The sequence below is a fragment of the Bombina bombina genome, chromosome 10 (genome assembly GCF_027579735.1).
Source record: "Bombina bombina isolate aBomBom1 chromosome 10, aBomBom1.pri, whole genome shotgun sequence".
NCBI lineage: Eukaryota > Metazoa > Chordata > Amphibia > Anura > Bombinatoridae > Bombina > Bombina bombina.
This window is the reverse complement of record NC_069508.1, coordinates 33134882-33159101: the sequence shown is the minus strand read 5'-3', so window position 1 is coordinate 33159101 and position 24220 is coordinate 33134882. Positions and strand designations below refer to the sequence as shown.

The window sequence follows — 24220 nt, the reverse complement described above, 5'->3', positions numbered from 1 at the left end:
GTGGCTTCCTGGCATCTAAGTTTGTCAAGCCCTGCTTTGCTGAATGTTATAACATATGAACAGGATTTGGGAAGTATTATTATTTCAGATCATTTGAAATTTGGAAAACAATGTAGTAGTGCAGTAGTTAATTATTGGCTGTATATGAAAAGATATTAGCAGAATAAATTGTAAGGTTACTCCTGTCTCCACACAGTACCTTCACTGCATTTCTTCACCCCCCACTCTTTCCTTCTCATCTTTTGAAGTTCATGCTATCCGCCTCTTCTCCCCTGTAGCTCTTCGTGTTGCAGTTATCTGTCGGACCCCTGGCCCAGCATCACAATTTCTGGACCACTTTTGAAGCCTGGCTTTCACATTTTCTCTGTTGTAATGTCCCTTCTCTCATCTTAGGGGACTTCAACATACCCGTTGATAATCCTAACATGCCTACTGCCTCTAAACTTCTATCCCTTACCACCTCTTTTGGCCTGTCCCAGTGGACAACATCTCCAAACCACTGTGAAGGCAACTCCATTGACCTAGTCTACACTAATCTCTGTGCCATTTCCAATTTACTACAACTCTGCGCTCAGCCTGGCCAAACAAGTCTATTTCTCATCCCTTGTATCATCTCACGCATCCAAACCCAGAAAGCTGTTCTCAACCTTTAACTCCTTTCTACGTCCACCTGCCCCCCCGCCCACTATTAACCTCACTGCTCAAATTATTGCTGATCACTTCAAAATTAAAATTGACACCATTAGAAAAGATATCTGCACCTCACACCCCTCAAACCCAGCAATCCTACCCACCCCTTCTATTAACAAAAAAATATGCTACTTCCCTCCTGTAGCAGAGGAAGAAGTCTCTGTACTCCTATCCTTGGCTCATCTCACAACCTGCCCACTTGACCCTATTCCTTCACTTCCCTCTCTCTCTGCTTCACTAGCTATTACCCTAACCAATCTCTCACCGCTGGCACATTTCCTGATACCTTCAAGCATGCGTCAATCATACCAATCCTAAAAAAGCCCTAACTTGACCCCTCCACTCCTTCTAACTATCGACCGGTCTCTTTACTTCTCTTTGCTTCAAAATTATTGGAACGACTGGTCTATAATCGGCTAACTCAATTTCTCACAGCTAACTCCTTACTTGATCCACTGCAATCTGGTTTCCGTCCTAAACACTCAACAGAAACCGCTCTTACTAAAGTAACAAATTACCTTTTATCAGCTAAAGCAAAATTCCACTACTCCATACTAATTCTTCTTGACCTGTCCGCTGCTTTTAACACAGTTGACCATCCTCTCCTAATAAAAATACTACATTAATTTGGCACCCGAGTCACAGCCCTCTCCTGGTTTGCCTCATATCTCTCAAAATGCTCGTTTTCAGTTTCCTTTAACAACATATCTTGCGATCCTATGCCTCTCTCAGTTGGAGCACCGCAAGGCTCTGTCTTGGGTCCCTTGCTTTTCTCTCTCTATACATCTTACCTTGGAAAACTTATAGCCTCTTTGGATTCCAGTGCCACTTATATGCTAATGATACCCAAATCTATCTTTCCTCTCCTGATATCTCTCACTCTTTATTTAACCAGATTTCCAACTGCCTCTCTGCAATGTCCTCTTGGATGTCTTCACACTACCTCCAACTCAATCTGTCCAAAACTGAGCTGTTTCTTATTCCCCCCCTTTTCGAGACATCCAACACCTGACATTTCTCTGATGGTTGGAGACTTTATTCTCAACACCTCACCCCAGGTCCGCTGTCTTGGGGTTACACTTGACTCAGAACTCACATTTAACCCACATATACAAGTGCTTACCAAATCCTACGCAACATTTCCAGAATTCGTCCATTCTTTACTCAAAAAACTACAAAAATACTTATTCATTCCCTCAATTTGTCACACATTGATTATTGCAATCTACTTCTAAATGGCTTTCCAAAACACCGCCTCTCCTCCCTCCAATCTATTATGAATGCTTCTGCTAGACTCATCCACCTAAGTCGCCGATCTACATCAGCTGCTCCGCTCTGCCAGTCTCTACACTGGCTCCCCATACACTCCAGAATACAATTTAAAGTATTAACCCTAACTTACAAAGCACTCAACAGTCTAACTCCCAACTATATTTCCTCTCTATCCGTGAAATATTCCCCATCTCATCCTCTTCGATCAACCTTTGACCTACGTCTCTTCACTTCTGTTATCGCTACGTACCACTCCCGTATCCAAGACTTCGCACGTGCTGCTCTTGTCCTCTGGAACTCTCTACCCCGCTCCATAAGACTGTCACCGACCTTGTATAGCTTCAGACGCTCCTTGAAAACCCACCTATTCAGAGAGGCTTACCATCTCTCCTCTATCCCTCATCCTAACCAAACTAATACATGAACTGCCTGACTCACTGCTGCAACTACAACTGATGTGACAAGCTACCCCCAACCTTATGTCTCTGCACCCTAAACCTATAGACTGTGAGCTCTCTGGAGCAGGGCCCTCTTCCTCCTGTACTAGATTTGTTTTGTCATGTTTTGTATTTTATCACAAATCCTTGTCATTGTATACCCCTATCGCTGTACCCAGCGCTACGGAATTTGGCGACGCTATACAAATAAATGATAATAATAATAATAATATGCTATCTTACAAATCACTAGTTAGTCCTCATCTTGAGTATTGCGTACTGGTCTGGAGGCCATATCTGCAGAAGGATATAAATAAACATGAATCTGTTCAAAGGAGGCTGCTAAAATGGTTTTAAAAAATAAAATTTACAAACAGACTTTATAACCTAAATATGTATAGCCTAGAGGAGGGAAGGGAGAAAGGTGATAGAAACCTTAAAAGTATATTATGGGACTAAATAAAGCTGAAGGAAAAGTATTTGTTATCAAAAAAGAGCAACAGCAGAACAAGGGGTCAACATTTGTTTACAAAAAAAGTGGTTGATTCATGGAACACACTTCCATTAGAGGTGGTAAAAATAAACACTGTGGGAGACTTTACAAATACCTGGGATAAGCATAAGGCTATACAATGTACTAATTAATGCCTGGGATTAGCATAAGGCTATACTACGTACAGGACTAATTAATGCCTGGGATAATCATAAGGTTATCTTATGTACAGTACTAATTAATACCTGGGATAAGCATAAGGCTATACTATGTACAGTACTAATTAATGTATGGGATAAGCATAAGGCTATAGTATGTACTAATTAATGCCTGGGATAAGCATTAGGCTATACTATGTACAGTGCTAATTAATGCCTGGGATAAGCAAAAGGTTATACTATGTACAGTACTAATTAATACCTGGGATAAGCATAAGGCTATACTATGTACAATATTAATTAATGCCTGGGATAAGCAAAAGGTTATACTATGTACAGTACTAATTAATGCCTGGGATAAGCATAAGGCTATAGTATGTACAGTACTAATTAATGCCTGGGATAAGCATAATGTTATACTATGTACAGTACTAATCAATGGCTGGGATAAACATAAGGTTATACTATGTACAGTATTAATGCCTGGGATAAGCATATTGTTATAGTATGTACTAATTAATGCCTGGGATAAGCATAAGGCTATAGTATGTACTAATTAATGTCTGGGATAAGCATAAGGCTATAGTATGTACTAATTAATGCTTGGGATAAGCATACGGCTATACCATGTACAGTACTAATTAATGCCTGGGATAAGTATAAGGTTTTAGTATGTACAGTAATAATTAATACATGGGATAAGCATAAGGCTATACTATGTACAGTACTAATTAATGCCTGGGATAAGCATAAGGTTATTCTATGTACAGAATTAATGCCTGGGATAAGCATAAGGCTATACTATGTACAGTACTAATTAATACCTGGGATAAGCATAAGGCTATACTATGTACAGTACTAATTAATGTATGGGATAAGCATAAGGCTATAGTATGTACTAATTAATGCCTGGGATAAGCATTAGGCTATACTATGTACAGTGCTAATTAATGCCTGGGATAAGCAAAAGGTTATACTATGTACAGTACTAATTAATACCTGGGATAAGCATAAGGCTATACTATGTACAATATTAATTAATGCCTGGGATAAGCAAAAGGTTATACTATGTACAGTACTAATTAATGCCTGGGATAAGCATAAGGCTATAGTATGTACAGTACTAATTAATGCCTGGGATAAGCATAATGTTATACTATGTACAGTACTAATCAATGGCTGGGATAAACATAAGGTTATACTATGTACAGTATTAATGCCTGGGATAAGCATATTGTTATAGTATGTACTAATTAATGCCTGGGATAAGCATAAGGCTATAGTATGTACTAATTAATGTCTGGGATAAGCATAAGGCTATAGTATGTACTAATTAATGCTTGGGATAAGCATACGGCTATACCATGTACAGTACTAATTAATGCCTGGGATAAGTATAAGGTTATAGTATGTACAGTAATAATTAATACATGGGATAAGCATAAGGCTATACTATGTACAGTACTAATTAATGCCTGGATAAGCATAAGGTTATTCTATGTACAGAATTAATGCCTGGGATAAGCATAAGGCTATACTATGTACAGTACTAATTAATACCTGGGATAAGCATAAGGCTATACTATGTACAGTACTAATTAATGTATGGGATAAGCATAAGGCTATAGTATGTACTAATTAATGCCTGGGATAAGCATTAGGCTATACTATGTACAGTGCTAATTAATGCCTGGGATAAGCAAAAGGTTATACTATGTACAGTACTAATTAATACCTGGGATAAGCATAAGGCTATACTATGTACAATATTAATTAATGCCTGGGATAAGCAAAAGGTTATACTATGTACAGTACTAATTAATGCCTGGGATAAGCATAAGGCTATAGTATGTACAGTACTAATTAATGCCTGGGATAAGCATAATGTTATACTATGTACAGTACTAATCAATGGCTGGGATAAACATAAGGTTATACTATGTACAGTATTAATGCCTGGGATAAGCATATTGTTATAGTATGTACTAATTAATGCCTGGGATAAGCATAAGGCTATAGTATGTACTAATTAATGTCTGGGATAAGCATAAGGCTATAGTATGTACTAATTAATGCTTGGGATAAGCATACGGCTATACCATGTACAGTACTAATTAATGCCTGGGATAAGTATAAGGTTATAGTATGTACAGTAATAATTAATACATGGGATAAGCATAAGGCTATACTATGTACAGTACTAATTAATGCCTGGGATAAGCATAAGGTTATTCTATGTACAGAATTAATGCCTGGGATAAGCATAAGGCTATACTATGTACAGTACTAATTAATACCTGGGATAAGCATAAGGCTATGCTATATACAGTATTAATTAATGCCTGGGATAAGCCTAAGGCTATACTATGTACAGTAATAATTAATGCCTGGGATAAGCATAAGGCTATACTATGTACAGTACTAATTAATACCTGGGATAAGCATAAGGCTATGCTATGTACAGTATTAATTAATGCCTGGGATAAGCCTAAGGCTATACTATGTACAGTAATAATTAATTCCTGGGATAAGCATAAGGCCATACCATGTACAGTACTAGTTAATGCCTGGGATAAGCATAAGGCTATACTATGTACAGTACTAATTAATACCTGGGATAAGCATAAGGCTATACTATGTACAGTACTAATAATTACCTGAGATAAGCATAAGGCTATACTATGTACAGTTCTAATTAATACCTGGGGTAAGCATAAGGTTATACTATGTACAGTACTAATTAATGCCTGGGATATGCATAAGGTTATACTATGTACAGTACTAATTAATAATTGGAATGGGCGAATGTTTCTAAAAATTCTAAATTTAAAACAAATTTTAATACATTCATTCAAATCAAATTTCTATTTTTGAATTTTCGTTTTTGAATTTTTCAATAACATTCGAAAATATTAATTTTGAATAATAGAATGTTTAGCTATGTGTTTTATATTACATTCAATTTTGAAATGTTATATTCGAATTTGAATGTGACATTTGAATTTGAATGTAACATTTGAATTTGAAATAGTTTTTCTAGTCTACAACTGTGTTTTATAAATGTAATATTCGAATTTGAATGCTACATTTGAATTCAAATGTCACATTCAAATTCAAAATAGTATTTCTAGTCTAATACTGTGTTTTATAAATGTAATATTCGAATTTGAATGTTACATTCAAATTCAAATGTCACATTCGAATTTGAATGTCACATTCAAATTCGAAATAGTATTTCTATTCTACAACTGTGTCTTATAAATGTAAAAGTGACATTCAAATTCGAAAGGGATATTCAAAAAAAACTGTAAATAACATTCGAAAATAGAATTTTTAAGAATATTCGTTCGTATCAACATTCGTTTATGTAAATCAAATTTCTTCAATAACATTCATTCTAACATTCAAATTTGAATGTAAATACATTCGCCCATCCCTAATTAATACCTGGGATAAGCATAAGGCTATACTATGTACAGTATTAATACCTGGGATAAGCATAAGGCTATATTATGTACAGTATCAATACTTGGGATAAGCATACGGCTATACTATGTTCAGTATTAATGCCTGGGGTAAGCATAAGGCAATACTATGTACAGTATTAATACCTGGGATAAGCATAAGGCTATACTTTGTAAAAGTAATAATACATGTGATAAGCATAAGGCTATAGTATGTACTGTATTAATACCTGGGATAAGCATAAGGCTATAATTTGTAAAGTATTAATACATGGGATAAGCATAAGGCTATAGTATGTACTGTATTAATACCTGGGATAAGCATAAGGCTATACTATGTACAGTATTAATACCTGGGATAAGCATACGGCTATATTATGTACAGTACTAATGCTTGGGATAAGCATAAGGTTATACTATGTACCGTATTAATGCTTGGGATAAGCATAAGGTTATACTATTTACAGTATTACATACTGCATGGGATAAGTATAAGGTTATCCTATATACTAATTAATACCTGAGATAAGCATAAGGTTATACTATGTACAGTATTAATGCCTGGGATAAGCATAAGGCTATCCTACATACTAACTACTGCCTAGGATAAGCATAAGGCTATCCTACATACTAATTACTGTCTGGGATAAGCATAAGGCTATCCTACATACTAATTACTGACTGGGATAAGCATAAGGCTATCCTACATAGTAATTAATGCCTGGGATACCCATAAGGCTATCTTACATACTAATTAATGCCTGGGATAAGCATAAGGCTATCCTACATACTGATTACTGCCTGGGATAAACATAGGGCTATCTTCCATTCTAATTACTGCCTGGGATAAGCATAAGGCTATGCTACATACTAATTACTGCCTGGGATAAGCATAAGGCTATTCTACATACTAATTACTGCCTGGGATACACATACGTATTAATGCCTAGGATACACATAAGGCTGTCCTACAAACTAATTAATGCTTGGGATACGCATAAGGCTATCCTACATACTAATTACTACCTGGGATAAGCATAAGGCTATACTCTATACTAATTAATGCCTGGGATAAACATAAGGTTATCCTACATACTTATAAATGCCTGGGATAAGCATAAGGCTATCCAACATACTAATTAATGCCTGGGATAAGCATAAGGCTATCCTACACACTAATTAATGCCTGGAATAAGCATAAGACAATCCTACGTACTACTTAATGCCTGAAATAAGCATAAATCTTTCTTATGTACTAATCAATGCCTGGGGTAAACATAAGGCTATCCTACATACTAACTAATGCCTGGGATAAGCATAAGGCTATTCTACGTACTTTTTAATGACAGGGATCAGTATAAGGCTATTCTACGTACTTATTAATGACAGGAATCAGCATAAGGCTATCTTACGTACTACTTAATGTCTGGGATAGGCATAAGGCTATCCTACACACTAACTAATGCCTGGGATAAGCATAAGGCTATTCTACATACTAATTAATTCCTGGGATAAGCATAAGGCTAGCCTACGTACTAATTAATGCCTAGGATAAGCATAATGCTATCCTAGATACTAATTAATGTCAGGGATAAGCATAAGGCTATCCAACATACTAATTACTGCCTGGGATAACCATAAAACTATCCTGCATACTCATTAATGTCTGGGATAAGCAGAAGGTTATCCTACATACTAACTAATGCCTGGTATAAGCATAAGGCTATCCTTCATACTAACTAATGCCTGGTATAAGCATAAGGCTATCCTTCATATTAACTAATGCCTGGTATAAGCATAAGGCTATCCTACATACTAACTAATGCCTGGTATAACCATAAGGCTATCCTACATACTAACTAATGCCTGGTATAAGCATAAGGCTATCCTACATACTAATGCCTGGTATAAGCATAAGTCTATCCTACATACTAACTAATGCCTGGTATAAGCATAAGGCTATCCTTCATACTAACTAATGCCTGGTATAAGCATAAGGCTATCCTACATACTAACTAATGCCTGGTATAAGCATAAGGCTATCTTACATACTAACTAATGCCTGGTATAAGGCTATCCTACATACTAACTAATGCCTGGTATAAGCATAAGGCTATCCTAAATACTAACTAATGCCTGGTATAAGCATAATACTATCCTGCGTACTCATTAATGCCTGGGATAAGCAGAAGGCTATCCTACATATTACTTAATGCCTGGGATAATCATAATGCTATCCTATGTACTTGTAGCATCCATTGCATACATAGCAAACGATAGTCTCCATACTTACTGTTGTTGTTAAACTTGTATACGGTTTCTGTTGACAGTGTAACGCTACCTGTGGACGTGGAGAGAAAACACGGCATGTACTGTGCGCTGGACTGGAGAATGGCCTGTACCGGGAGTATCGTGACTATATGTGTGACCTCTCTCGGAAACCAGAACAGAGAACATCCTGCTTCCAGAGACCGTGTTCTGCCTGGTTCACTACTGCATGGTCTCAGGTACTTAGGCTCAGAGCTAATTGGAAAAATACTACTACAAGTTTGTTCTTTATGTGACAAGTTCAGAACTGTACTAATTAATTTTATGGTTTGCACTATATGTAAATATATACATTATACCTACACAGTAGTGCACATATAGTTTAAGGTTGCTAGACTATGATAAAGCCTGTTTTTCAAGTATTTAAAGGGACACTCAATCAAAATTAAACTTCCATTATTCAGGTAGAGCATGCAATTTTAAACAACTTTCCAATTTACTTCCAATAACAAAATGTGCACAGTCTTTTTATATTTAAACTTTTTGACTCACCAGCTCCTACTGAGCATGTGCAAGAATAAGTGTGTATGCATTTGTGAATGGCTGATGGCTGTCACATGGTACGTGTATGCATTTGTGAATGGCTGGTGGCTGTCACATGGTACAGGGGGAGTGGAAAAAGACATAACTTTTAAAATTGTCAGAAAAAACATCTACTACTCATTTGAAGTTCAGACTAAGTGCTATTGCATTGTCTTCTTATCATTCATTTGGTGATTATGAAAATCTACTGTCTTGACTGGTCCTTTAAATCTTTGGACTGCATGAACAAATTTCTTTGAAATCTGATGGTTTTGTGGGAAAAAGGCTGTACCAATCTTCATGAACTTTGCTCTGCAGATAGATTTTATTGTCTAGTTTGGGCTTTTTTCTTTTGGTTAAAAAAAAAATTAGCAATGGTAGTTGATAAATTAAAGTTCAAATTTCTGTAGTCTAATAAATATTGATCATTCTTAATAAAAGTAAACAGCTAAAAAAAAACAAGACATCACCAGTATCAGTTTAGCCGCCAAGGTTTGTGGGACTTGTACAGGGAGTGCAGAATTATTAGGCAAATTAGTATTTTGACCACATCATCCTCTTTATGCATGTTGTCTTACTCCAAGCTGTATAGGCTCGAAAGCCTACTACCAATTAAGCATATTAGGTGATGTGCATCTCTGTAATGAGAAGGGGTGTGGTCTAATGACATCAACACCCTATATCAGGTGTGCATAATTATTAGGCAACTTCCTTTCCTTTGGCAAAATGGGTCAAAAGAAGGACTTGACAGGCTCAGAAAAGTAAAAAATAGTGAGATATCTTGCAGAGGGATGCAGCACTCTTAAAATTGCAAAGCTTCTGAAGCGTGATCATCAAACAATCAAGCGTTTCATTCAAAATAGTCAACAGGGTCGCAAGAAGCGTGTGGAAAAACCAAGGCGCAAAATAACTGCCCATGAACTGAGAAAAGTCAAGCGTGCAGCTGCCAAGATGCCACTTGCCACCAGTTTGGCCATATTTCAGAGCTGCAACATCACTGGAGTGCCCAAAAGCACAAGGTGTGCAATACTCAGAGACATGGCCAAGGTAAGAAAGGCTGAAAGACGACCACCACTGAACAAGACACACAAGCTGAAACGTCAAGACTGGGCCAAGAAATATCTCAAGACTGATTTTTCTAAGGTTTTATGGACTGGTGAAATGAGAGTGAGTCTTGATGGGCCAGATGGATGGGCCCGTGGCTGGATTGGTAAAGGGCAGAGAGCTCCAGTCCGACTCAGACGCCAGCAAGGTGGAGGTGGAGTACTGGTTTGGGCTGGTATCATCAAAGATGAGCTTGTGGGGCCTTTTCGGGTTGCGGATGGAGTCAAGCTCAACTCCCAGTCCTACTGCCAGTTTCTCGAAGACACCTTCTTCAAGCAGTGGTACAGGAAGAAGTCTGTATCCTTCAAGAAAAACATGATTTTCATGCAGGACAATGCTCCATCACACGCGTCCAAGTACTCCACAGCGTGGCTGGCAAGAAAGGGTATAAAAGAAGAAAATCTAATGACATGGCCTCCTTGTTCACCTGATCTGAGCCCCATTGAGAACCTGTGGTCCATCATCAACCTCTCTGAACAGTGTCTGGGAGGCTGTGGTTGCTGCTGCACGCATTGTTGATGGTGAACAGATCAAAACACTGATAGAATCCATGGATGGCAGGCTTTTGAGTGTCCTTACAAAGAAAGGTGGCTATATTGGTCACTGATTTGTTTTTGTTTTGTTTTTGAATGTCAGAAATGTATATTTGTGAATGTTGAGATGTTATATTGGTTTCACTGGTAAAAATAAATAATTGAAATGGGTATATATTTGTTTTTTGTTAAGTTGCCTAATAATTATGCACAGTAATAGTCACATGCACACACAGATATCCCCCTAAAATAGCTATAACTAAAAACAAACTAAAAACTACTTCCAAAACTATTCAGCTTTGATATTAATGAGTTTTTTGGGTTCATTGAGAACATGGTTGTTGTTCAATAATAAAATTAATCCTCAAAAATACAACTTGCCTAATAATTCTGCACTCCCTGTAGTCCTCATTATTGTTCTGTATGGTGCTGTAGCCTTCATACACATACATATATTTTTTCCAATAAAAAAATCAATTCTATCTATTCCCAATCATATGTGCAAAAGCATGGAAAATAAAACTTCTCAACCCCAGATAATTTAATAATATGATATATACTATAATGCAGTATTGGATTGTGAAATTTTATTTCAGAATTTCCATGGTTTTGGACATTTGATCGGGAACTTAGTCTGGCATTATTGTAATAATATATACATACACGTCTGTGTTTGTGCATGTGTGAATTTATTTATGTCTGTATGTGCATGTGTGAATTTATTTATGTCTGTATGTGCATGTGTGAATTTATTTATGTCTGTATGTGTATGTGTGAATTTATTTATGTCTGTATGTGCATGTGTGAATTTATTTATGTCTGTATGTGTATGTGTGAATTTATTTATGTCTGTATGTGCATGTGTGAATTTATTTATGTCTGTATGTGCATGTGTGAATTTATTTATGTCTGTATGTGCATGTGTGAATTTATTTATGTCTGTATGTGCATGTGTGAATTTATTTATGTCTGTATGTGCATGTGTGAATTTATTTATGTCTGTATGTGCATGTGTGAATTTATTTATGTCTGTATGTGCATGCATATTTATTTATTTATTTATTTATTCCACAAAGGGATGGATAAGGATAAATATACTTTTTCTGTCTAATAAAAGTATAAAGCCTTGAAGAAGGCACTTTTGCCAAAACGTATAGGGATTATTTTTTTTTTTTTTTAAAAACATCAAATATACAGTATTTACTAGTGATGAATAAAATGAGACTTGTATTATTACCGTATATAATATTTAAATGGGTAGATACAATGTGATTTTCATACAATAAATACTTTTTATTTTTGATTCCCCCTAAAGTATTTATATTTGCTGTATTAACTTATGTTTTATTAAACCTGGTAAAATGGCTGTTGTTTGCTATTTAGGCCGAGAAACGCGTTGTTGAGCACTTATAGTTTGTGCTTATGAGCATATTTTGACATTTATAAATGCACGTTGTTTTTATTTATCTATATAATAAACCTTTGTTTGGAGCAGTACATGAAGCTGCTGCTGTTTGCTATAAGTAATTTAGCTGGAATACGTACATAATCCCCTATGAGGGTCACTTTGAGTAATTTACGTGGCGCCCCACTTGTGTTTTCACAGAAAATACTTTTTGTAGACATTTCTGGAGATTTTATATCTCTATTCAATTATTAAAGCTAATGTGTCAGTATATTTGTTTATAGTCTTGCAATACATTAACATGCTATTAGAGTGCAATTTGTTTGGAATGCATTACCACCTTACCCTATTTGCTGCAATTGTTTTTCAATTGCCCAACTTCACCCATCGCTTTCCTCATTTGGAGGAGCCAATCCAAACTTTTTACCGAAGTTGACAAAAATATTAGTTGTTTTATATACAAGGGTTAGGCTTGTGAAGTCTGTCATGTGCACTTCCAGATTTCAGAATTGGAAAACTCAAAATTTTTAGACTTAAAGGGACATGAAACCCAATTTACTTCTATTATCAAATTTGCTTCACCCTCATGGTATTCTTTGTTGAAGAGATATTTAGATAGGTAGCGTGCACATTTCTGCAGCAATACATGACAGGAAATAAAGCTGCCACCTACTGTTCTTGCAATTGTATAACATAGTTATAAAACTGCTGCTCTTAAAGGGACAGTCAAGTTCAAAATAAACTTTCATGATTCAGATAGAGCATGTAATTTTAAACAACTTTCCAATTTACTTTTATTACCAATTTTGCTTTGTTCTCTGGGTATTCTTAATTGAAAGCTAAACCTAGGAGGTTCCTATGCTAATTTCTTAGACCTTGAAGGCCATCTCTTATCTGAATGCATTTTGACAGTTTTTCACCACTAGAGGGTGTTAGTTCATGTGTGTCATATAGATAACATTGAGCTCACACACGTGAAGTTACCTAGGGGGGAACACTGATTGGCTAAAATGCAAGTCTGTCAAAAGAACTGAGATAAGGGGGCAGTCTGCAGAGATTTAGATACAATATAATCACAGAGGTAAAAAGTGTATTATTATAACTGTCTTGGTTATGCAAAACTGGGGAATGGGTAATAAAGGGATTATCTGTCTTTTTAAACAACAAGCATTCTGGTGTTGACTGTCCCTTTAATTGCTCCAGTCACGTGCATGCTTCTACACCTTTCTAGCTGCCTTTCAACAGAGCATACCAAGAGAACAATTTAGATTTAATAATAAAAGTAAATTGGAAAGTTTTTTTTTATATTTTACACTTTATCTGAATCATGAAACATTTTTGGGGCTTTTTATGTCCCTTTAAATTACAGGAAAAGGGTGCAAAATAAATAGTGAACGTATGTTGCAAAGTGTTTTTATATAATTATTATTATTATACTTTATTTATTAAGTGCCAACATATTCCGCAGCGTTGTCCATGGATACAATTCATTTAAATAAAACAATACAAGACTTGTAAGACACAGGACAAAATTTACAAACACATACAGGAGGGATTGAGGGCCCTATTCCTGTGGGAACTTGTACGTTTTATAAAAAATCTCAAAATGTTTAAAGTTCCAATTGATAGTTGTACAATATGTTGGTTTCTCATTTGCTCTCCTGCATGTGAGAGAAGATAAGAGAGAGAATTAATTCACAAGACTCCCCACACAACTTGATACCATTTGAAAGTGCATGAAGTTACATCCTGGTTCTTTTTTATATATAAATGCTGTATAAATCTTGTTTTATGACAGTACTCAGCATCATGGGAAATGTAGTTCCAAAACATATTGGGGCCTGAGGTTTCTGACCCCTGCAATAAAGAACCTGTGAGCATGTAGGCATTGTGTGTGTCGCTCATATCACACTACAATCTCTTCTCTTTCACACAGTGCAGTAAGACCTGCGGCGCTGGACAACAAGTCCGAGAAGTGAAATGTTATCAAGGTGAGGAGTTGGGTCAGGGATGTGACCCCTCTATAAAGCCAGAGAGCAAACAGAACTGTCAGCTGCAGCCTTGTCCTACTGAAGCGCCAGGTAAGAAATGTTACTTTCAGATGTTTAGAATGCGCATAAACAAGTGCCCAACATGACAGTTCATTTACCAAAAAAAAAACAAAGCGCCAACTTTTATTTGCTTTGATTCTTAGCGATGACAGCAACTCAGAATATTGTTTAAAGCGACTTAATAGTCAAACAATGACATTCTCATGTAATTTTAATACAATCAACCCTGCAGTACTGTATGTTTAAACCCTTCAAAGGGGTTAATTACAGTAGAATTGCCGCTCGGGACCTGCAGAGCACTGCTGGCCCCGAGTGGAAATGGCCGCTGATCCAATCAACAGAGCTAGTTTAATTCATCAGTTGTAATGAAATTCAAATTCCCTGCGCTCCGCCGCCCACTTCAAACGTACATTTTTCTGTGAGCTAAAGGTTTCAATTGTTGTCCAATTAGCGCTCTCCCCATATGGCACTTTTGTTGTAGCTAGAGCGCTGATTGGAGAACCATTCAAACCTTTAGCTCACAGAAAATTTGACTTTTGAAGTGGGCGGAGGAGCGTGGGGTATTTGAATTTCATATCTATATTAAAAATTAACCCTTTCCCGCTGGTACTAATTTGTCTACATTGGAACAAAGTAATTTCAATGATGGGATCAAGTTCGGGGCCATTTACTAAGCTGCTATGGCTTCAGTACAGTCAAAAGGCTAGGATGTTCCATGCCGTTCTAACGGGGCTAAAGCCCAGTGCAGTTAGGATGGAATAGAACGTCCTAACGGCGTGAAGGGGTTAATATGAAAAAAAACATATATATATATTTTTAAAGTGCACATCTTGCATAAAGCAATGCATAGCTTTGACATGTCTTGTTAATAACATTGTTACTATCACTTATGTTTTGCTGTTTATGTCCCTTTAATGTTGCTGTTTTTATCTATTAAAGGGACAGTGCACTGTAATAATTTTCCCCTTTAAGGGACATGAAACCTCAAATTTTTCTTTCATCATTCAGAGCATGACATTTTGCAATGTATCTCTATTATTAAATGTGCTTCATTCCCTTGGTATCCTAACTCTCCTCTCTCTCTCTCTCTCTCTCTCTCTCGCTCTCTCTCTCCCAAAACGTTTCTTTCATGATTCAGATAGAGATTACAATGTTAAATAAAATTCAAATTTAATTCTATTATTTATTTTGCTTCATTCGTCAGGTATCCTTTGTTGAAGAAATAGCAATGCACATGGGTGAGCCAATCACACAAGGCATCTATGTGCAGCCACCAATCAGCAGCTACTGAGCCTATTTAGATGTGCTTTTCAACAAAGGATATCAAGAGATTGAAGCAAATTAGATAATAGAAGTAAATTGGAAGGTTGTTTAAAATTGCATGCTCTTTCTAAATCATGAAAGAAAAAAATGTGTTTTTTGAGTCCCTTTAAATATTTAAATATTAATTTTATAGGTGTGGTTTTAATGAACAAAACCAATTATTTAATTGGCAAAAATAAATCTAAAAGAGAATGTTTCAATAAATGTATACTATGCAGCTGGTCTAACAAGTAATTGAGAACGCAATAAGACATTTTGTACACTACACTTTCTTTTTAAGTTCATAAATTGTAAGCTGTATATTATTTTAATCAAATACATTGTAAAATGATCCCCCTGTTCCATAAGGAATCACAAAGCTACAACTGTATATTTGTATCTGATGTTACTGTCCACGTGTTCAGATATACAGTATCATCATATTCCCCATAACTCCTCATCTAAATCCTTTTATTCAATAGAGATTTAAGAGCACCCCTAGTGGGCTGTGGGATACATTTTTACATTTTTGTTATTCCAAATTCCCTAACTGTAAACATTTTACATAGATAACTGAAAAATCTAGGTTTCAACATGGCCGGACCTAATTTATATCTTCAGTATTTAAACAACTGATATCATGCATCTACATATTATTATCAGGCTAAACGTTTGCTTTAAATATTTATATTGTTATGTCTAATGTTTTTTACTGTTTTAATATCCCTTTAATAATAATAACATTATATTATTAGAATATAAGTTCCCTTTAATTCAGAATTGTTCTTCTTTTTTTCATTAGCGGTGAATAATTTACAATCTTTTTAAATACCAGTCATGTATTTTCAGCACAGGTATTCATCTTCAGATATAGGGAAATTATGTTACTGTGAAGATATAATATTACTAAATATTACATGTCATATTACTAAATTGGCAACATTTGCAATAAAAAAAAAAACTTTTATTCTCCAGCATAGTAAATAGATGCCATAATTACATTCACATAGGATTCTGATAACTTGAGAGATTCACACTTTAAGACCAAAAATGCTGCTGTAAATATCTGAGAGCAAATGTGAAGCTATAAATACTTGTGTAAAAATAGTATCAGAAGAAAATACAGTCATATAGTCGTTAGAGAAGGGGATTTATTTTTAGTATTTTCCTTAACTACAAGCATTTGATTTTTATAAATAAAATAGCATCAACTCCCAAATATTGTATAATCTTACACGAAACGTTGTGTTCATTCTTTTAGTTTATACTTCATTACCCTTTTCATAATGAGAAAGGATACAATTTTATTAATATTCAGTGGATTTTGTCTTGTTACTTAAAATTGAATTTTTATATGAATCCTGACTTTATTCTTTTGAATGGAATAAAAAGTTTTCATTTTTTTTAAAATGAATTTTATACTGAAAAAAGTAGAAATTGTTGAAAACATTATGTGGAATATTTTAAGATTACATTTTTATTTTTACGATGTCCTTGTGCGGACTTTATCTTTTTGACCAAACAGCTGAACACCTGTACACTGAGGGCGAGATTACAAGTAGTGCGTTAGCGCCTGCGATATAAGGATATCGTGGACGCGTAAACTTGTGTGTGTATAACAGGTTGAAAGTAAAGGCATTTGCTTGTGCGCAATCTAATTTAATGCTTGTAAGGTTAGTACAACTAGCATTCTATCACCCAGATTTCAGTCTTCTAATCTTTTTTTCCTACTCAACAAAATTGTGCAGAAGAAATTACAGTCCCAGCGGGGCATAGGAGATATAAGTAATAAAATGTTTTCCAGTTATTTTTTCTAAGTATCGGGCGAGTGGAGTTTTGGGTAATCGTAGGCCCTGTAATGGGTTAAAAACTGAGGTTTTAATATTACCCTTATGATATACAGAAGAGCCAGTTGACACCTAATATCATAACCTTCAAATGACAGCTGATATTCTCCTTGAGTCTACAAGAGGGCTTATTATAGGCAGATTTGTGCTTATTTTACTGTGTATACCAAAGAATCATACACACCTGTTAAAAATAGGCATTTACGCTTCACGCCCACATCCGTGTTCTAGCAAATTTAACACTGTATTTATTGTAGCCCAGAACTTGAAAATGACTTTTTGTATCGACAACACATATCTAAAAAAAACTATCAGACCTCCCAACCATCCAGATTCTGCAGGATTGTCACAGGTTTAAGGTTCCCTATCCTCCCAGTCCCAGAATTGTTTTGGGGAAATGTTGAGAGGTATTATGAGATATATACTTACTTGGCACATGTATTCAGATAACTGTGTATGTTTATATCTACTACTATGTTGCAATGAGTGCAGTGAAGTGAAACCCATCTGATTCTGTATGAACTAAGACATGCACAGGTGTATTATATAGATTTTAGTTTTGTGATATATTCAGCCTATATATTTAAGGTGTATTCCCATTTCATCTGATCTGCAATCCATTTCATTCAGTGAATTCCTGCACTTGTTAAGCTATCCTAAAACGTAATTAACTGTATATTTCTGCTTTCCCAGCATTGTTGCATAGCCCCTGTGCACAGCAACTGTTTCATAATGTAAGGACGCGAGATAGATCTTGAGGCAGTAGAAATAGCATAGATGCCTGAGGAACAAAAAAAGAGTGTATTTTCTAACTTTCCATTATGAATGAGAGAAACCTATCATTTCCTTTGCAAAATCACATTAATATTTCATTAGCTCATTTTCATTCAATTCCAGCAGGGTTATATCTCACTCAGTGTAGGCCAATAAAGCAGTGAATATCTGATTTTATCTTCACGCACCTGCTGCTGATTGTGTGTAGATGGTGTAATGTTCTGTAATATGTATATGTACATTGCTCCTATTATATATAATATTTGCACATATGTAGATAATATAAGTATATATACTATGTGTATGTAACATGCCTTTGCACTGTAACCAGCTTTATTTCAACTGACATTGTATTTAGTGATGTTTTTAGGCGAAGTTAAGTCCCCAAAATATCATTGAATAAAATAATTTACTCTCTTTTACAAGCCCAGTAAGTACAGATTTATTCACTGAAGTCTATTAGGACTTTAAGTCCTGTAACCCAGGCTGTTATAAAGTTGGTGAAAGTGCAAATTCTGATGGACTTTACTAAATAAATATTGCGACAAAATAAGGGTTTAAATAAAATGTAGTTTTATATGCAAGTCATATGAGTGCCATATTTATATACACGGTATGGCCAAAAGTATGTGGACACCCCTACTAATTACTGAGTTCAGGTGATTCAGCCACACCCATCGCCAACAAGTGCATTAAACACAGCATATATAGCCATAACATCTCCATAAACAAACATTGACTGTACAATGGGTTGTACTGAAGAGCTCAGTGACATTTAACACGGCAGAGTCATAAGATGCCAAATTTCCCCCGTGTCAGTTTGCGAAATTTCTACCCTACTAGATCTGCCCTGGTCAGCTGTTAGTGCTATTATTGTGAAGTGGTAGACCACCAAATCTCACAGAGTGAGGCTGCTGTGTGCTGAAGCACATAGCATGTGAAAAAATCCTATCTGTTGCATCACTCATTACAGAGTTCTAAACTGCCTCTGGAAGCAACGTCAGCACAAGAATTGTGCATCGGGAGCTTCACGAAATGGGTTTCCGTTGCTGAGGTGTGGTACGAAAACCTCACATTAACATGCACAATGCCAAGCATCAGCTGAAGTGGCCTAAAGAGCAGCACCACTGGAAACGTTCTCTGGAGTGATGAGTCACGCTACACTAATCTGATGGAAGAATCTGGGTGTTGTGGATGCCAGAAGAATGCATAATGTCTACTGTTACGTTTGATGGAGGTATAATGGTATAGGGTTGTTTTTCAGGGTTTGGGCCAGGCCCCTTAGTTCCAGTGAAGGATCATCTTAATTCTACAAGATTCAAAGACATTTTAGACAATTGGGTGCTTCCAACTTTATGGCAACAGTTTGAGGAATACCCTTTTGTGTTCCTGAATGACTGTGCCATTGTGCACAAAGCAAAGTTATGAAGACATGGCTTGACAGGTTTGTTGTGGAGGAACTCGAGTAGCCTGCACAAATTAGGAACACTGATTGCGAGCCAAACCTTCTCATCCAACACCAGTGTCTGACCTCAAAAATGCTCTTTTGACTGAATGGGCACAAATTCACAAAGACATACTCCAAAATATTGTTGAAAGCCTTCCAAGAAGAGTGGCAGCTGTTACAGCCACAAAGGGGGTTGGGGCAACTCTATAACAATGCCCATGGTTTTAGAGTGAGATGTCCAGCAAGCTCATATAGTTGTGATGGTCAGGTGTCCACATACTTTTGGCATGTAATAAAGAAGTAGTGGCAGCGGGGGTTGAAGAAATAGCCAAAATCATTTGAAAGTGTCCATGCAGTTAATTTGAAAACGTATCAGCTGCTGTTTGTCTAAGTACATTATCCCTTTAAGTGAGTTAGTTGCTCAAAATGATTTGTTATATGGGTACAGAGCATTTCTTATTTCCCCACAATATTCCTTTAAATGAATGTTTTGAGCACATTCACCTACTTTGCAAGTTTATATGTATACAGCTCTAAAACTCTCCAACTTAATTGGTACTGATGGTCAATCTGCCTTCTCTGTTTACACAAGCCCCCCTATCTCCTCATTTTGTATTGCCCCCAGACCTCAAATGAGCCAGTCCAGGGCCCTACTTGCATCACATAAGCCAGACCAGGACCCTACTTGCATCATATAAGCCAGTCCAGGGCCCTACTTACATCACATAAGCCAGACCAGGACCCTACTTGCATCACATAAGCCAGACCAGGACCCTACTTGCATCACATAAGCCAGACCAGGACCCTACTTGCATCACATAAGCCAGACCAGGACCCTACTTGCATCACATAAGCCAGACCAGGACCCTACTTACATCACATAAGCCAGACCAGGACCCTACTTACATCACATAAGCCAGACCAGGACCCTACTTACATCACATAAGCCAGACCAGGACCCTACTTGCATCACATAAGCCAGACCAGGACCCTACTTACATCACATAAGCCAGACCAGGACCCTACTTGCATGACATAAGCCAGACCAGGACCCTACTTACATCACATAAAGCCAGACCAGGACCATACTTACATCACATAAGCCAGACCAGGACCCTACTTGCATCACATAAGCCAGACCAGGACCCTACTTGCATCACATAAGCCAGACCAGGACCCTACTTACATCACATAAGCCAGACCAGGACCCTACTTACATCACATAAGCCAGACCAGGACCCTACTTTCATCACATAAGCCAGACCAGGACCCTACTTGCATGACATAAGCCAGACCAGGACCCTACTTACATCACATAAAGCCAGACCAGGACCATGCTTACATCACATAAGCCAGACCAGGACCCTACTTGCATCACATAAGCCAGACCAGGACCCTACTTGCATCACATAAGCCAGACCAGGACCCTACTTACATCACATAAGCCAGACCAGGACCCTACTTACATCACATAAGCCAGACCAGGACCCTACTTGCATCACATAAGCCAGACCAGGACCCTACTTACATCACATAAGCCAGACCAGGACCCTACTTGCATCACATAAGCCAGACCAGGACCCTACTTACATCACATAAAGCCAGACCAGGACCCTACTTGCATCACATAAGCCAGACCAGGACCCTACTTGCATGACATAAGCCAGACCAGGACCCTACTTACATCACATAAAGCCAGACCAGGACCCTACTTACATCACATAAGCCAGACCAGGACCCTACTTGCATCACATAAGCTAGACCAGGACCCTACTTGCATCACATAAGCCAGACCAGGACCCTACTTGCATCACATAAGCCAGACCAGGACCCTACTTGCATCATATAAGCCAAACCAGGCCTCTCTTCACAAGGCTTGCTCATCTTCTCAGTGCCTCCACGCTGACCCAACGGTGCTCCACCTTTACGGTGATGTTCCACCTTCAAGATAGTGCTTCATTTTCATGGCAGCACTTCACCACTGAGCCTACATGCCCAGCCTTTGATAATGAGTGAATGTTAGTTCAACATTCATTCACTATCACTACTCACCCCAGTTCAATTTCTATTCGCCCAGTGCAAATGGGCGAGTGGAAATTTTAAGCTCAATATATATATATATATATAACACCCCTGAACCGTTACTGGTATTAAATTGCTTTATATGATAAGACCCGGTGAGTGCTTATTTTGGATTGTGACTGTGATACTTTTAATGCACCCTGGGAAGTTGTTATTCGTGAAGTGAGTGCGGAGCCCTACGTGGGATTTTTATAAATATATGTATATATATATATACTGTATATACATACGCACACACTCATGTACTATCCTTGTACAGAAAGGATAGTTGATTCATGGAACTGACTTTCAATAAAGTAAGGAAATTCAAGAACATGTGGTATATGCATAAGATTATCCTGAAATTAATTTACTTTTCACTTTAGAAGGAAATACCGAATCTATGTTTCTGTTTCAGTTGATTTGAATCTGCCAGACAAATTTACAGTATTCTGTAATATAGGTGTGATCTGGGGCAGGTGGGGGGGGTGATATTTTAGGAGGATTATGAGTTGAGTGTAAAATCATTACAAACATGCTGTTATAGTGTTGTATCTGAACTAATATTTACTTTCCTCTGCTCAGATGAAGATTGTGAAGACAAAGCTACTGCAAACTGTTCGTTGGTGCTGAAGGTGAAGCTATGTTCACACTGGTATTATCGCCGTGCTTGCTGTCGTGCCTGTGGCGGTAAAACCTCCTGAGCTCCATATCTACCCTCAGAACAGCCGTTTATTGTGAATTCAATGCATCCACCATTGAGAGCCCTTTGGTCCCAGTGTTTGGGTATTATAGAGGGTATTAGAAAGCAGTGGTTTAGCAGTGGTTCATTTTACCTCTTTATTCTAATTTAACCATATGTGCCTCGTGATCAATCTGCTGTTTATGTGAATATGTGCTTAAAGGGACATGAAACCCAAACATATTCTTTCATGATTCAGATAAAGCATACCATTTTAAACAACTTTCTAATTTACTTTTATTATCTAATTTTCTTTGTTCTCTTAGTATTCTTTATTGAAAAAGATATCTACATATGCTCAGGAGCTAGGAGCTAGCTGCTTATTGGTGGCAGCAAATATATACCTCTTGTCATTGGTTTACTGATGTGTTTAGATAACGCCTAGTAGTGCATTGCTGCACCTTAAATAAAGGATACCAATAGAATGAAGCAACATTAATAGAAGTAAATTGGAAAATTGATTAAAATTGTATGCTCTATCTGAATCATAAATGAAAATAAATTGGGTTTAATGTCCCTTTATATGCCCTTACAGTGCCTTTAAATATAGTACCACCTTGCTCTGGCATTGAAGGGTCTTTCTTAAAATGGTATTATGTTTGTACAAATGAATTGGGCATTATGTACTGGAGCAGACGTGGTTTGCCTTCCAATTATGAATAAGGTGCTACGTTCAGATACCGTGCACATTTTCTCACAGCCTAACTGTATTAGCACATTTGTAGAAAATGATATTTAAACTGCCAAAAGAACTCAGTTTCCTAGACACTGTATGGAAGTCCACGGTTTGTTAAGCAGTTTTTCATTATCGAGTCAATGTAATTCTGACCGTAGAACATTTCACGTAGGAAATGATTTGTTCATTTTGCTCTGTTGACCGTAACATCAGATTTTGGATGTGGTGTCGCATTCTGACGTATCACAGGCATATTATAAAACGGAAATGTTGTATTTGTGAGACAACGGCCGCCAAATCTGGCTCCAGCTAGTTACATTGGCTCAAAAAGATGTATTTTTATTATTCTTAATAAAACAAGAATTTAACTAATAAAGAATATTTTTTGTCTCATTTCTATATTTTGTTTCTTCATCGTTCAGCATATAGGTACTCTACAGACATGGGAATATTGCAGACTGTACTATACTATTATATAATGCATAAAAGATCAGACCCCAAAGCAACAAAAGTCTTATTATTTATTTCTGTTTAAAGCTGCACTCTTGCTTTAAAGGGGCATTGATCTCAGAATTTCCTGTTGTGCATGTGAACAGGCAGAATATAGACACGATTAATTGCAGCTTTTGTCTTTTTAAAGGGACACTAAACCCATTTTTTTCATGATTCAGATAGAGCATGCAATTTTAAGCAACTTTCTAATTTACGTCTATTATCATTTTTACTTCGTTCTCTTGCTATCTTTATTTGAAAATCAAGAATGTAAATCTTAGCGGCCAGCCCATTTTAGGTTCAGCACCATGGACAGTGCTTGCTTATTGGAGGCTGACCAATAAGCAAGCATAACCCAGGTTCTCAATTATAAATGGGCTCCTATGCATCACATTCCTGCTTTTTAAATAAAGATATCAATA

The 24220-nt window shown here is 36.8% G+C and overlaps 1 protein-coding gene across 1 annotated transcript in view; it reads left to right on the top strand.

Moving 5' to 3' along the window:
• The window catches only part of LOC128640685 (ADAMTS-like protein 2), a 55658-nt gene extending 31973 nt beyond the window's left edge, over window positions 1-23685 (top strand). The window contains exons 14-16 of the mRNA XM_053693115.1: window positions 8845-9021; window positions 14343-14487; window positions 22474-23685. Of these exons, the coding sequence (XP_053549090.1) occupies window positions 8845-9021; window positions 14343-14487; window positions 22474-22592 (441 nt within the window). The 3' untranslated portion in view covers window positions 22593-23685. The remainder of the gene's footprint in view (window positions 1-8844; window positions 9022-14342; window positions 14488-22473) is intronic.
• The last annotated feature ends 535 nt before the right edge of the window (window positions 23686-24220 follow it).